This window comes from Cervus elaphus, chromosome 26 (assembly GCF_910594005.1).
Source record: "Cervus elaphus chromosome 26, mCerEla1.1, whole genome shotgun sequence".
Lineage (NCBI taxonomy): Eukaryota > Metazoa > Chordata > Mammalia > Artiodactyla > Cervidae > Cervus > Cervus elaphus.
This window is the reverse complement of record NC_057840.1, coordinates 38,446,429-38,462,219: the sequence shown is the minus strand read 5'-3', so window position 1 is coordinate 38,462,219 and position 15,791 is coordinate 38,446,429. Positions and strand designations below refer to the sequence as shown.

At 42.0% G+C, this 15,791-nt stretch overlaps 1 protein-coding gene across 1 annotated transcript in view; it reads left to right on the top strand.

Annotated features, from left to right (window-relative positions):
* The window catches only part of NOX3 (NADPH oxidase 3), a 67,636-nt gene that overhangs the window by 35,420 nt on the left and 16,425 nt on the right, over positions 1 to 15,791 (top strand). The window contains exons 10-11 of the mRNA XM_043888435.1: positions 1,470 to 1,632; positions 15,449 to 15,595. Of these exons, the coding sequence (XP_043744370.1) occupies positions 1,470 to 1,632; positions 15,449 to 15,595 (310 nt within the window). The remainder of the gene's footprint in view (positions 1 to 1,469; positions 1,633 to 15,448; positions 15,596 to 15,791) is intronic.

Sequence of the window (15,791 nt, the reverse complement as noted above, 5' to 3'; positions counted from 1 at the left end):
ATCTGAGCCACAGTCAGCTCCTGGTCTTGTTTTTGCTGACTGTATAGAGCTTCTCCATCTTTGGCTGCAAAGGATGTAATCATTCTGATTTCAGTATTGACCATCTGGTGATGTCCATGTGTTGAGTTATCTCTTGTATTGTTGGAAGGGTATTTGCTATGACCAGTGCATTCTCTTGGCAAAACTCTGATAACCTTTTCCCTGCTTCATTCTGTACGCCAAGGCCAAACTTTCCTGTTACTCCAGGTAGCTCTTGACTTCCTACTTTTGCATTTCTGTCCCCTATGATGAAAAGGACATCTTTTTTGGGTGTTAGTTCTAGAAGGTCTTGTAGGTCATCATAGAACCAGGGGATAGATACATGGTGTTATAAATTATCTAAGACAGAATTTAGCCTAGTCTCAGAAATCCATGAAGACTTCCCCAGGGAAATGATTACTGAGACATTATGGAAGGATAACCATGAACTATATAAGAAGATAGAGGAGAATTTGGGGCAGAGGTTTACAAGTGATTAGTTGGATTATCATGGGCAGAGGCCCCATGGCCAAAGAGGGTTCTGTGTTCCCTAAGAAACAAAAGAAAAATCAGTGTGGAGAACTGGTCATGAGAGATGAAGCAGAATCCAGGGAAGCTCAGTCCATTTAGGACCCTATTAAAGACAGTTATGGGCTCCCCAAGTGCTCAGATAGTAAAGAATCTGCCTGCAGTGCAAGAAATATGGATTTGATCCCTGAAACAGGAAGATCCCCAGGAGAAGGGAATGACTACCCACTCCAGTATTCTTGCCTGGAGAATCCCATGGACAGAAGAGCCTGGTGGGCTACAGTCCGTGGGGTCACAAAGAGTTGGACACAACTGAACAACCAAGCACACACAAAGATAATTATACTTATTCAATGAACATGCATTATTCTTATAAAGAAAAAATTTGCCTACGCAAAGACCACCTGCCCCTGGCCTGATTATCACAGATTTTTAAGTTCGCATAAGGTAAAATAATGAGTTTTAGAAATTCAACATAACTGACAAATTATTCCAAAATTATATTTATTCCTAATGAATAGCTTCCATTAGACTAAAATTATATAAACATACTAAGAAGTGGGATGGAATAAATAAAAACAGGGGGGAATTACATTAACAAAAGGAGAGGTAGGCCTTGTAAACCACCTTGATACTTCTGTTTTTTCCCCTGATGGCAGCTGGGGAAAGAAAAGGAAAAGAAAAGGCATCTTTTATCAGTCTTCATGATGCAAAACAAGCTTCTAAGAACTGTAAAAAGAGCTGTGCTGTGAGGCTGGCCACCAGATCTCTCCACTCTGTGTTCAAACAGGGCGTTCTCGAGCACAGAGTTAACCTCCCCACAACTTATGCCAACACATCCTATTCAAAGCACTGGTTTAGGATGGTTTTGTTTTTAAGAGTAGAGTGTTCTGAAAGTCAAACCGTGCACTTTGTGATTGCAGGCTGGCGGTGGATGGGCCGTTTGGAGCTGCTTTGACTGATGTGTTTCACTATCCAGTGAGCATGTGCATTGCTGCGGGAATAGGGGTCACTCCCTTTGCGGCTCTTCTGAAATCTATGTGGTACCAATGTTGTGAGGCACAAACCCAGTGCAAGCTGAACAAGGTATGGAAAAAAGTCATCAGCTCACCCTTCCATGAATTCAAAGGTTCACCATCCTTCTATCTATCATCTGCTGATTCCTGGGGAGGGTTTTAATTAACTATGAGGGATAAACTCAAGGATCCTTAACTATACTTATGTTCTTAAAAATCTCCTTTCAGTATTACATTTATGAGAAGGGTTATGTCTAATCTTGTTAAAGATGACAAGACATAAATTTTATTGCTTCATTGCCGTTACAGGACATGTAATTGCTCATGTCAGTAAAATATGGACAGGCTGCAAATGGCTATGTGACTGGGCTACAGTGAGTAATATTAACAGGCAGGCTTTGACTCTTGAGCTTGTTACTGTGGTTTAAGTGTATGATTCAATATCTTCATCTCAGGGCCTCAGAGTCTTAATTGAGAAAAAAAATGCCACAGTTGGGATTCATTTGTCTGCTTGCTTCTTGTTGTCATCCAACTCCAAATCTCTCTTTTGTCATTTCTTGAATGTTCTCAGACTAGCTTCCTCCATAGTTCCTTTTCTCCCTTTTTCCATTCCTTATCTGAACCCTCTTAGGGTTAGCAACAGACACTAGAGCAACAGGAAAAAGGGATGTCAAGTTGAATGGTGTCAACTCCAGGGGACCCAGGACACCTGGGTCCTGGTTCTGATCTTTCTGATCTTTCTGATCTTTCTCCTGCCACTTCTCTGGTTGACACTTTGGCAATAGTTTGCTCATCTATCCAAGGAAGATGCTTGATTAGGTCAGAATGTCTCCATGTCTTCATATAATGGGGTCCACTGAAGAGAATTCTGTAGTCAAATGACCCCAGAAATGTTATGATAAGGCACCCTTTAGAAGAGTCACATCTTCTATTTGCCTATTAAATAATTTCTGTAGAAAAGAACATCATTCAGTTTTGTTTCACCCACCCTTCTCAAGCATATTTAGCCATGGAAATTTTTTTCACTTCCCATCTTTAAGAAATGGCACTCTCACTATAGAGAAAAGTGTGGAGATTCCTTTAAAAACTGGAAATAAAAAAATAAAGTAAAATAAAAACTGGAAATAGAACTGCCATACAACCCAGCAATCCCACTGCTGGGCATACACACTGAGGAAACCAGAATTGAAAGAGACATGTGTACCCCAGTGTTCATCACAGCACTGTTTATAATAGCCAGGACACGGAAGCAACCTAGATGTCCAGCGGCAGACGAATGGGTAAGAAAGCTGTGGTACATATACACAATGGAATATTACTCAGCCATTAAAAAGAATGCATTTGAATCAGTTCTAATGAGGTGGATGAAACTGGAGTCTACTATACAGAGTGAAGTAAGTCAGAAAGAAAAACATCAATACAGTATATTAGCACATATAAATGGAATTTAGAGAGATGGTAACTATGACCCTATATGTGAGACAGCAAAAGAGGCACAGATGTAAAGAACAGACTTTAGGACTCTGTGGGAGAAGGCGAGGATGGGAAGATTTGAGAAAATAGCATTGAAACATGTATATTCTCCTATGTGAAATACATCACCAGTCCAGGTTCGATGCATGAGACAGGATGTTCAGGGCTGGTTCACTGGGATGACCCTGAGGGATGGGATGGGGAGGGAGGTGAGAGAGAGGGTCAGGATGGGGAACACATGTACACCCATGGCTGATTCATGTCAATGTATAGCAAAAACCACCACAATATTGTAAAGTAATTAGCCTCCAATTAAAATAATAAAAAAGAAAGAAATGGCACTCTGAAGCACTGGGGCAAAGCCAGATTGGAAGATATCTAGATGTGGCAATTTCTCAACTAAGAAGTTAGAGTAAAATAAGCTACCATTTCATGAGTTTCCAAGTGTCAGGTGCCTGACAAATGCTTTCTCATTCTGTTTTTATAATCGTCCCAGCAACCTTAGAAAGTAGGTAGCACAATCTCTGTTTTCCAAAGGACTCGGAAGCTTTGAAGAGACTACAGTAACTTTCCTGAAAACACACTGCTAACAAAAGATAATAACCAGCATTCAAACTCAGGTCCATCTGGCTCCCTGGTTTGACATAGGCAGCACGTGGTAAGCATGACTGCCACCTTCTGTATTGTAGGAAGACTGTGGAATTCCTGGCCAGAGAATCTACCTCAGCCTGATTCCACCAGAAGCATCAATGCATCAGTTCACCTCTCTGAGCTGTTTCCTGATCCACACAACAGAGAAATAAGATTCCATATCCAACCAGTCAGTTTTAATAACAAATAAGACAAATAAATGATGTAGAAATATTTCATTGTAAATGTGTATGAAAAGAAAGTGAAAGTCACTCAGTCATGTCCAGCTCTTTGCGACCCCATGGACTGTAGCCCACCAGGCTCCTCTGTCCATGGAATTCTACAGGCTAGAATACTGGCGTGCCTAGCAGTTCCCTTCTCCAGGGGATCTTCCCAACCCAGGGACTGAATCCAGGTCTCCTGCATTGCAGGTGGATTCTTTACTGTTTGGGACACCAGGGAAGCCCAAGAATACTGGAGTGGGGTAGCCTACCCCTTCTCCAGGGGATCTCCCTGACCCAAGAATCAAACTGGGATCTCCTACATTGTAGGCAGATTCTTTACCAGTTGAGCCACCAGGGAAGCCTGCAAATAGCTATAAGATTATATTAAATGTGCACTATATCTGCCAGGGATATGAAAAGATCACTAGTTCATTTCAGTTGCTCAGTTGTGTCTGACTCATTGTGACCCCATGGACCGCAGCATGCCAGGCTTCTCTGTCCTTCACCATCTCCCAGAATTTGCTCAAACTCATGTCCATTGAATCAGTGATGCCAAGCAACCATCTTATCCTTTGTCATCCCCTTCTCCTCCTGCCTTCAATCTTTCCCAGCATCAAGGTCTTTTCCAGTGAGTCAACTCTTCTCATCAGGTGGCCAAAGTATTGTACCTTCAGCTTCAGCATCAGTCCTTCCAATGAATATTCAGAGTTGCTTTCCTTTAGGATTGACTGGTTTGATCTCCTTGCAGTCTAAGGGACTCTCAAGAGTCTCCTACAAAACCATAGTTCAAAAGCATCAATTCTTTAGTATTCAGCTTTCTTTATGGTCCAACTCTCACAGCCATACGTGAAAGTGAAAGTCGATTAGCCGTGTCTGACTTTTTGTGATACCTATAGTCCATGGAATTCTCCAGGCCAGAATACTGGAGTGGGAAGCCTTTACCTTCTCCAGGCATCTTCCCAACCCAGGGATCCAACCCAGGTCTCCCACATTGCAGGCGGATTGTTTACCAGCTGAGCCACAAGAGAATCCCCATACATAACTACTGGAAAAAAACATAGCTTTGACTATACAGAAACTTTGTTGGCAAAGAATGTCTCTGCTTTTTAATATGCTGTCTAGGTTGGTCATGACTAGATTACTAGTACTACTACTAATACTAATAGCCTAGATTCAGCAATCTCTTGCTTCTAGAAGGCAGGGAGTAACACATTTCCACATACTATCTCACATCATCTTTTTAAGAGACTTACACTTTCATTCCATTTTACAGATTAGAAAATTATAATACCTCTTTCAGATGAGTAGCGTCCTCAGATTAACAATGAGGAAGCAGAAGCACAGAAAGCTCATCAATATCAGAATGAGAGTTTGAATCCTGGTTCTTCTTAAGCTATTAACAAATCCCATCTTCTTTTCTTTATACCACAGTTAAGTTTAACTAAGTGTCTTGCTCTGTTTGAGCTGCTATAACAAAATGCCACAGGCGGGGTGGCTTTAAGCAACCGAAATGCATTTCTTACAGTTCTGGAGGCTGGGAAGTCCAAAGTTAACACATTGACAGACTCGGCGCCTGACGAGAGGCCAGTTCCTGGTTTATGAAAGGTCATCTTCTAGCTCTAACTTTCTACTGCAGAAGAGGGCAAGGGAGTTTCTTGGACACTGATGGGCACTAATCTCATTCAAGGGGACTCCACCCTCCTGACCTAATCACCTCCCAAAGTCCTTACCTCCAAATGGGGGGGGGCGGTTAGGTTTCAACATTTGAATTTGGGGGAGGGGCACAAAGAGTCTAGGGCATAAAGCAAGCAAATCAGACACTGTTTACACATGTGAATCCCACTGCAAGGCTCTGCTATTGTTTATGTTGATTTCTCATAGCTCTTACTGTCTACCAAGTCAAACCCATTTATCCAGAAGGCTCATTGCTTCATTGTTCTCATCATACTAAAGGTCACATTATGCTTCACATGCAGAATGTGATGGAATAGTATGTCTCACTTTCATTCACTTATTCACTCAATGAATATTTATTCAGCACCTACTATGTGCCATAGGCAAAGCTATGGTTTTTCCAGTAGTCATGTATAATGTGAGCATTGGACAATAAAGAAGGCTGGGTGCCATAGAATTGATGCTTTTGAACTGTGGTGTTTGATAAGGCTTTTGAGAATCCCTTGGACTGCAAAGAGATCAAACCTGTCAATCCTAAAGGGAATCAGCTCTGAACATTCATTGGAAGGACTGGAACTGAAGCTGAAGTTCCAATACTTTGGCCACCTGATGCAGAGACTCATTAGAAAAGACCCTGATGCTGAGAAAGATTGAAGGCAGGAGGAGAAGGGGACTGCAGAGGATAAGATGGTTGGATGGCATCACCAAATTAATGAACATGAGTTTGAGCAAGTTCTGGGAGATGATGAAAGACAGTGAGGCCTGTTGTGCTGCAGTCCATGGAGTTGCAAAGTGTCGGACATGACTGAGCAATTGAACAACAGGAACTATGTACCAGGCCCTCTCATACTGACATGAAAAGCCTTCCCCTCTCCTCGTATCAGACTCACAATGCCAGACCCTTCTCTCAACATCCACTACCCCTGTGCTGCTCCCCTTTTATATCACTTATCTTTCTTTTTTGTATTAAGGTTCACAAATTACCTTATTTCCCTTAACAGATTCTGAAGTCCTTGAGTGTGTCTTCTCTGGATATCTTCATAATTAGATATGTGTGTATATGTGTATATATATATATATATACACATATATATATTTATACATGCACACACACTATAAATTTTAAATAAACCAATGAGTAAATAAGTGTCTACATGCCCCCCAAAAATGGCTTCTTCACAATTTTCTGTAAAATTCTAGGTTACTGAGAATAATTTTTTTATTTAAACAAAATGTTTAATAACTTTATAATTAAAATAATGCATTCCAGTTATTTTATCATAAATAGAAAAAATTCTTCTAAGAATCCACAGAATCTTAAAGTCCTTATAGGATCCCACAAAATCTTAATACTGTCTCCTCACTCACCATTCCGTTATTCATGGGCTCTGTTTATGGGTTTTGTTTATGGGTTTTCTTAAGGCTGTGTCAGGGAGAAGGCAAAGGAGTGATCACAAAACCATAAAACAGGGACTGTGATCTCTATTCCAAAAAATAGAAACCATGGAATTGGAAATAAAACACAACTGTTTTCATGACTTATAAGTTGAGGATGATATTGCGACAACCCTCAGCTGAAAATCAATGTAGAGGTTGTAGCATATGGGAGAGAAGAAGCCAAATGCAACTGAAGGGCCCAGCCTCTCAGTTTTGCATTTGACAATACTTAGAGTGGCAAGTGACTGGTCCAAAGTCCCTACCTGGCTAGCCACTGGTCAGGATAGGAGATTGTGCTTCTGATTTCAAAGCTCTTTTAGGAAAGAAGTGAGGTTTCATGCTATTGAAAGTTTAAACTGAAAATAACACTTGAGATCTACTTCCTCAAAATCTGCATGCTTGAGAAAAGTTTAGGAAATTTCTTTGTTTTAAAGCAATTCTGTGTTTGTTTGAATACAGCCATCATTAGGCTTATGTAACTAATATTCATCAGGGCCACCCACATGCCTTTGAGATATAAATACTACTCCTTCCACTAAACTGTCAGCATCTCTATAATTTTTTGAGTGCAGCAGAGCAATAGCAGAGCATTCTTATCTAACTACATCTTCACAATTATAGATTTGGGCTCTAGTTTTCAGTGTTTTGTTCTGCAACAAGGAAAGGGGAAAAAACAACATAGAGATGTAAAGCTGAAATTTTAAGCTTAAATAGTTAAACTTAAGCTTAACTTAAGTGGGGGGGGGGACTTTCTTCTTTTTTGTGTAAAACACCTGTTGACATAAAAGCAGCCTTTTTTTTACATACAAGCCTTATGTTGCAAGTCTATAGTCAAAAATTTGCACCAGTGTTATTTTAGTTGTGACCATTGCAAGCTCCTTCCCTTTATCCTTCTCCTCTGACACACTATTCTAGAACACTTCTAAGAAAAATGTGAGAGAATAGCCAATAGAACTCCTGCCTCTTCTTTGGTCATGGGTAACACTTTGTTTGAAGCTGGCATTTTTCAAATTTCTTTCGAGCTATGTTTTTTATTAAAAATAGTGGGGTGAACGGGCAGGGGAAGAGAGAGAAGTGGTTAGGAGGTGACTTCCCAAGGAAGCAAAATAGCAATAAATATAATGATGCTCTGCTGTGAAGAAAATGAGTAAAAGTTGTAAAATATTAAAGGAATATTTTCAACCTAACAGTAAGAGCCAACTTCACTTAGTTGGAGGCAGATGAGAATGCAGTGCTCCTTTAGGATGAGAGAATAAGGGAAGGGGGTGTAAGAAGCTAGGAAGTCTCTGTGATACAATATGGAGGAAGCTGAGGGTAAAAATGCCCCTTGGCAGTAGATGTCTCCCAACTCCTGCCCAACTGGGATGATTAATTCTACATCACACTCAATTTGTGAAAAGAGCTCTTGAAAAAAATTAGGACAGTTTGCTTGTACAAACTGTCAAAATGATGAATGGAATAGGTGTGTACAAACAGGGAGGGAGGGGGCAGAGTGCTGACATAAATGCATTGGCCTCTACATTTGGTTCTCCTGGTATCACATCCGTGCAGTCAGAACGGAGAGGATGGCCAACGGAAGGATGTGGTTCATTTTCTTAAGTGCATATGTAATCTTCAGATGATAATAAAATAGATTCTAGAAAAACTGAGATAATCTAATCTCTTCATAAATTGTCTTCCTTCATCAGCTCAATAATACATAACTGTGATAATGGGTATTTATAGTGTGTCCCATGCAAAATGACCTTTGGGTTCTTAACCTAATATAATAAACAGATAATTCAAATAAAAAGACAGCATGGGCCAGTGGAACAAGGCAAAGAGGCCAAGAAAGGCAAAAATCCATACTCTCCTTAAATATATTAATAAAACAAAGGAGGGCCTGCTTCCTTTTCTAATGAATGAAAAATGCATTTAATTTAATCTGTTTAGCTTGAGAAATTATTTACTTTCACTTTCCCTCACCCTGGTGTTCTGGCTACTCCTGGAATTGATCATCTCTCAGAACTGCTGAGAGTGTTCTGATAAATTGAACCAGGGAGCACGAAGCCAGCTTGCATCTCCAGGAGACACACGTGCATCTCATCTTTCACTAAGTGGCCTCAAAAGAGTCCAGTTTCCCATAAGGCCTCCCCATTGCCCTGTGGGGAAGTGACCAGTATTAATATTTTTAATATCTTGGTTTATTAACCACACAAGCTATACATGACTACAGGGTTCCTGTAAAAGATTCAAATAAAATACTCATTCAAAAATCTCCCTTCAAAAAAAAAAAAAAAAAACTCCCCCTTCAGAACAGATCAGTGGTTGCCCAGGGAGTTGGGGGAGAGCTGGACTGGGATTTGAGAGGTTGGCAGATGTAAACTATTACATACAGAATGGATTAAAAAAAAAAAAAAAAAAAGTCCTACTGTATAGCATAGAGAACTATATTCAATCAATATCCTTAGATAAACCATAATGGGAAAGAATCCAAAAAAGAATATATACATATGTATCTGTGTGTGTGTTTGTGTGTGTGTACGTGTGTGTGTTAGTTGCTCAGTTATGTCCAACTCTTTGTGACCCCATGAACTGTAGCCTGTTAGACTCTTCTGTCCATGGGATTCTCCAGGCAAGAATACTGGAATACTGGAGTGGGCTGCTGTTTCCTTCTCCAGGGGTACATATATATATCTGAATCATTTTGCACTATACAGAAGAAATTAACACAACATGGTAAATCAATTACACTTGTATGGCTTTAAAGAGTGGAAAGTACACTGTTCTGGGAACCCTTGCGATGAAACACATCGTCTTCATTTAGCTGGTTTTTTAAAAACTCACTTCTGCTTAAAAATAAATTGGTTTAGCAATTTGAAAAAAATCAAAAATCTCCCTTTATTCACCTTCCTTCCCAAACTAACCACTACCACCACTTGACTCTCCAGGGTTCTCACCTGAAACAGTCGAGCATCTTTTCTTCCATTCCTTTCCTGTACATTTATGTACACATACACACCTACACACACATGTTTATATTTTATAGTTTTACAATAAGGATGTGGGGGTGGGGAAGGAGGGAGAGAGAGAAAGATGCGCAATTCATGTTTTGTTTTTCATCCTAACATGGCCTGGAGCTCCTTCAAGTGTCAATGCCTATTTATTGATTTTACTTTATGTAGCGCCTTCAGTGAATTCTGTAGTATGACTATCTCACAATTGATTTAATCATTCTGGTATTAATGGACATTCTGGTTGTCTAACAAGTATTATTAACTAGAATCAGAACAAACTGAGGCACAATAAAGTTCAGTCCCCATTCACAAGGAAAAGCAGCAGCATAGCCATGAAACAGTTAACAATAACAGCAATGGCTTTCAGAAAAACTTTTATGGGCTTCCCTGGTGACTCAGATGGTAAAGAATCTGCCTGCAGTGCAGGAGACCTGGGTCTGATCCCTGGGTCAGGAAGAGCCCCTGGAGCAGGGAATGATGACCCACTGCAGTATTCTTGCCTGGAAAATCCCATAGACAGAGGAGCCTGGTGGGCTACAGTTCATGAGGTCACAGAGTCGGACACAACTGAGCAACTAACACTTTTAACTTTCAAGGGCTAACATGATTAACAAAGGCTGGTCTTATAATGGATAATGGGAAAAACAATAATTTTATTTCTTTAAAACTTGATGTGGAAGTCACATTAGGGAAGCTTCTTGATAAGAACTAGTTGCTTCAAAAACTGTTTGCTATTGTCTTCATCTAGGATGACCTTGGCGAAAGAAACCACAAAATAAAAACCAGGACAATAATAGTTACCATTTATTGAGGAGGTATTATGTTTTCTAAAGATCAGTCTCAGTCTTTATCTTTTCAGAGACAATAGTTCTCTTTTTGGAAAACAATCATGAGTCCCTCCATGGAAAGTCTCCATCACCCTCCTCGGTTGGAGCTTCTATCAGTTCTGTTAATATTTCACGAAGTGTGGAATGTTAGCTCAGATTACTATAAGGCTATAAGATTACCAAGGCTAAGTGGCTTAAAACAACAAACATTTCTCATAGGTCTGGAGGCTGGGAGCCTGAAATCAAAGTCCAGGATGATCGGGATTTTGCTGGAAGTCTGAAATCAGAGTCCAGGATGATGGGGTTCTGGGAGGACTCTTCCTGGCTTGCAGATGACCACCCTCTTACTGTGTCCTCACATGACAGAGAGAGGGAGCTCAGGTCTCTTCTTCTTCCTATAAGGGCACTAATTCCATCATGGGGGCCCACCCTCCTGACCTCATCTAAATCTAGCCACCTCTCAAGGGCCCCATCTCCAAATTATCACATTGGGTGTTAAGCTTTCAACACATGAATTTGGGAGAGAGACATTCAGTCCACAACAGTGGGGAACGTAGGGTGCTGCCCAGGAGGAGGCAAGGTCACAGTGCAATTCCACTGGCCTCCTGGGGGAGGTCAAGCCAGCACCCTATAAATCACCTTACTGCGTATTGAGCACACGGAGCCTGGGGCACCCTTCACTGATGAATGGGTTCCTCTTTCAGAACTGCATAATTATGAGCACTGCTGAGGTTTGAGACAGGTGCTGCAGATAAATTTTGGTTTCACCTCCTGTGGATGACCACCATCTTTATAATTCAAGAGTGACGGTGGGGACACAGACCCCTAAGTACAGCAGATGACCCCTTTGCTGTCTAATATCATCATGCGGTTTTCATTCTGTCAGCTCTGCCAGATGCCATTGAGGTGGCAGCAATATCTCAGCTCACATCTCACGTGGAAGAGCACTTACTGCATCCATTAGACTTAGAGCTAAATGCTTCCATGAAACCTACCCTTTCATCTTCAAAATAATCTCGTGAGTTATTGTTCAGTGTTTTTGTTTGGGTTTTTTTTTGTGTGTGTGTGCCATTTTAGTATGTGATCATCTAGGCTCAAATTACATAATCTGCTCCCAGTTACACAGCTTGAAGGTAGTGAAGTCGGGACACTAGGCCAGGTTGCAGGACCCCCGGGTTCGCAGTGTTTAGTTACCATGTTGTACTACATCTTCAACCTGCACCCTCATGTGCAATTTCCTTTCTTGGAAAGGAAAAATCCCCTTGGAGGGACCCTTGGTCATAGGTAGATAGATAATTTTTAGCCCCACTCCACGCTCAGGAAATCAATCTGGGTCTAAAGGTGGTATCTGAGGGTATGTCCTCAGCTGTGTTCTGTGTTTGTGAGTAACTAACCAGGCCTGGCACGAGAACCTCTGATGGAAGAGTCTGGAGCTCTGTAGTAAGATAGATAAGTAGCTTTCCTTAATACATTTTCTAGAATTGTGTATCCAAAAATTGCACAGGGCCATTTCCCACTGGGTCCCGATGACCTGGTTCAAACACTCTTCAAGAGAAGCCCAGGCTGCAGGGAGGCTGGGGGTGGGCTGGAGCTGGGGCCCAGGCACCCCAAGATTGGCTGCCACTGAGTTTGTCCGGTGGTTCATGCCGGGAACAAAGAGAAAGCGGAGGCCTGTGACCGGCCACACGCGCACAGGGTTCCCCAACTCCATGACACCCTCCCGGAGCCGTCCCCCATCACATCTGGGGATCCCTTAGGTCGACAGAAATGTGCGGGCTGAGTCCTGGAAAAGAAAGAACTGCATTACTACAAAAGTTCAGAACTTTCATCCTTTTACTGAGGACAACTTTCTGTGTAAGAAAAGCTTTTAAAGTTACCTGAGGTATTTTAGGCCTCTGTTATTCACTCCAGAATCCTGAAAGCCATGCTTTATTCGTGTAACCGATTTTAGGGTGGTTTTATTTTTGGAGACTGGGGCGGGGTGAGGGTTGGGAAGCACAGATCACAGACGTGCAGCCTATTGTTTGGGACATTTGTTCTAGCATTGACCAGACCCTTCCTACGGGAGGAAATGCAGAGGTGGAACCGTTTGTCCCTTCACAGTGAGCGTCCCTCAACATTAGAAAGATGAAAGGGAGGCAAAGTAAATACGCTTTGCCTCCGTTCAAAGTCCGTTTTCTTCTTTTTCTGCCTGAAGCACTTCTCCTGGGCCCATTCAGTGCCCTTCCATTGCCTCCTGCACCAAAGCTGCCCAGTGTCACCTATGAGTCAATTACAGAGGGAAAAACACACAAAGCCATTACAAGGAAGCAAAAAAGTATAAAAGGCTTGGCAAACCCTCAGAACACTGACACACAGCTAAGCCACAAGAAAGCAAGGACAGGAATGATTTCTGTTTGAAAGAATAAGGGTCAGTAAGTGGAGGAAGCTGAGATGTGACTGTTTTTCAAGTAAGGGTGATTGGAACTGGATTTGAAATGAGAAGTTCTTTTTTTTCAATGATACTTTTGTTAATTTCCTAGATGCGTATATTTTTAGCATATTTCTTAAAGAGTGAAAATAGTAGAAAATAAGTCAATGATGTTTGTTTTATACCAAATTCCACCATTAATGTTCTCAGATAAAACAACCTACCGGGGGCAGGAAGGAGAAGGATCATAGATGAGAATGGCATTAAATTCAGTCAGGGTTTTCGTTTCCACGGGGAGCTCAGTGAGTCAAAGGTTGGGGGGCTGAGGTTTTGAAATAATGATTTAAATGAAGCACCTCACAAAAGTGGAAAGAGGATAGCAATATCACCCTCATAGGATATGAAGTCAGCTTCCCGGCCTCCATTCTTCCTCCCTTCCTCTCCCCCATCCCCTGTACACCCCCCAGTCCGTCCTCAAGATGCCGCGGGAGTGGTCCTTCCCCTGGGTCCTTCCTCAGATGACGTCATTCCCCGCCGAGCAGCCTGCAGTATCTTCCCCTGTCACTCAGAGTAAAAGTCAAGATGGGCCCACAGACCCCGTCTGCACCCCCTGCCTTCCCCTCAGACCTCACCTCTTGCTGCCGCCAGCAGCCTCACTCTGCCCCCACCCCTGCCCACCCAAGAGCTCCTGCCCTGGACCTCTATACTCTGTTCTTCTCCCAACCTTTCAACTTTCTCCGTGGCCGGGCTCAAACGTCCCCTTTCCTTGACTTAATACTGCAGGACGTTCCAGCCTGTCTTCGTTTCTCCGTAGGACCATCAACCTCTGATGCGGCCTATATTTCACGTATTCACTTATCACCATCTTTTTTTCTCCCTCTAAAATGCAGACTCCATGAGGACAGGGAATTATTGGCTCTTTTGCCTGCTCTTCGAGTTCCAGAGCCAAGAACACTCTTGACACAGAGTAGGCATTGGTAGATGAACACAGTGACCAGAGGGGCCCACGGCCTGAGACTGAAAAGAAGCTCCTTTGGGACTGGGAGTGGGTAACACCCCTGGGAGCTATTGTTTGTCCTGAGGTTAAGATTCCAAGTGCCCTTCCAAGCAGCAACTGTCCAAAAAATAGGTAGGCTCTAAGTTTTTGTTCTTGACTATTAATTTTAAAAATTTCTGCACAAACCTGGGGAAAATAGGCGAGATGCTTAGCCTTGAAACACATTCTGTGATTTTTTTTTTCCCTCATGAATATGATCTGCTAATTAAATCTTGTCTGGAAGTTTCATTATGTGATGACGGTGAAATGCAGGCAGGCGGGGGAGGGGAGGGCAAGAACACAGGCTATTGGAGGCGGTATTTCCTGGTGGAGATCAGGCTGGCCCTCTCCTCTATCTTATTAAGCAGCACCTCTTTGGGGAGGGGCTGCAGGAAAGAGCAGTAGGCAGTAGTGGGTAGGAGTGTGAGAAAAATAGGAGAATTAACAGACCTATCTCCTACAATTTCTTCTGGATATAATTATCTGAAATCCGAAGTACAAAGTTGAGCCTTGGTTTTAGCAAGCCCAAACTGCTGCTTGTCACATGCCCTTTGCTAAACACAGAGAGTCAAAGAAAGAAAGAAATGTTCTTCGCCATCATTTCATTATAGCAGTTGACACAAGACCACCGCCGCCACCCATCAGCCTCCTTGGACACTAATATGTCTGGTTGAGAGCAAACTTCTGGTCTGCAAGTTTGATTCTGCAGTTACCATAATCTCCACCCTCTAGAGGTCATGACTGGTGAAGTCGATTAGTGAACAAGCCTTTGGGTCTCTGCAGAAGAAGGTCCAAATCCAGAGCTTAGACCATAAGTACAGATGAACAGGATTGGTCTAATGGTTTATCCCCCTTTAGGAAGCAGTGAAAAGGCACAGCTAGTTATGATTATTAACCTCGTTCAGACACAGCACATCCAGGGATGGGGTAAATTGATCCTCATCCAGAGAAACTGGCAACAACCCACAGGCTCCTGACTCTGAATTCATTCTGGGCCTTTTCAAACACAAGGTGAGTGTTCTTTAAAGAAAACATAGTGTGACTGGCAGAGAGAAGCATGTTATTTTGCAGAAGTGCCCTTTTGGGCTGAAATAATTTAATGGAGGTTAAGTAGTCTGCAATGATTGGCATATCATGAAAAGATGGACCAATCTGCTTTCTTGCCCTCTCTCTTAACAGGTGTATTTCTACTGGATTTGCAGAGATCCAGGAGCCTTTGAGTGGTTTGCTGATCTCTTACTCTCTCTGGAAACAAAGATGAGTGAGCACGGGAAAGCTCACTTTCTGAGTTATCATATATTCCTTACTGGCTGGGATGAAAACCAGGTATTGATAAGATTCAGAATGAGCAATATTATCTAACTGGTGTTATGATAGAGCAAAGAGGAATAATTTCAATAGTGAGCTCTACGATTATCAGGTAGCCTGAAAGTAAATGTTTTTATGTTCTTTAAAAGAAAAGAGGAGAATAAAATAAAGCCAGCGTAGAGCTATTCACATTATAGCAATAATAGAAAAGGAG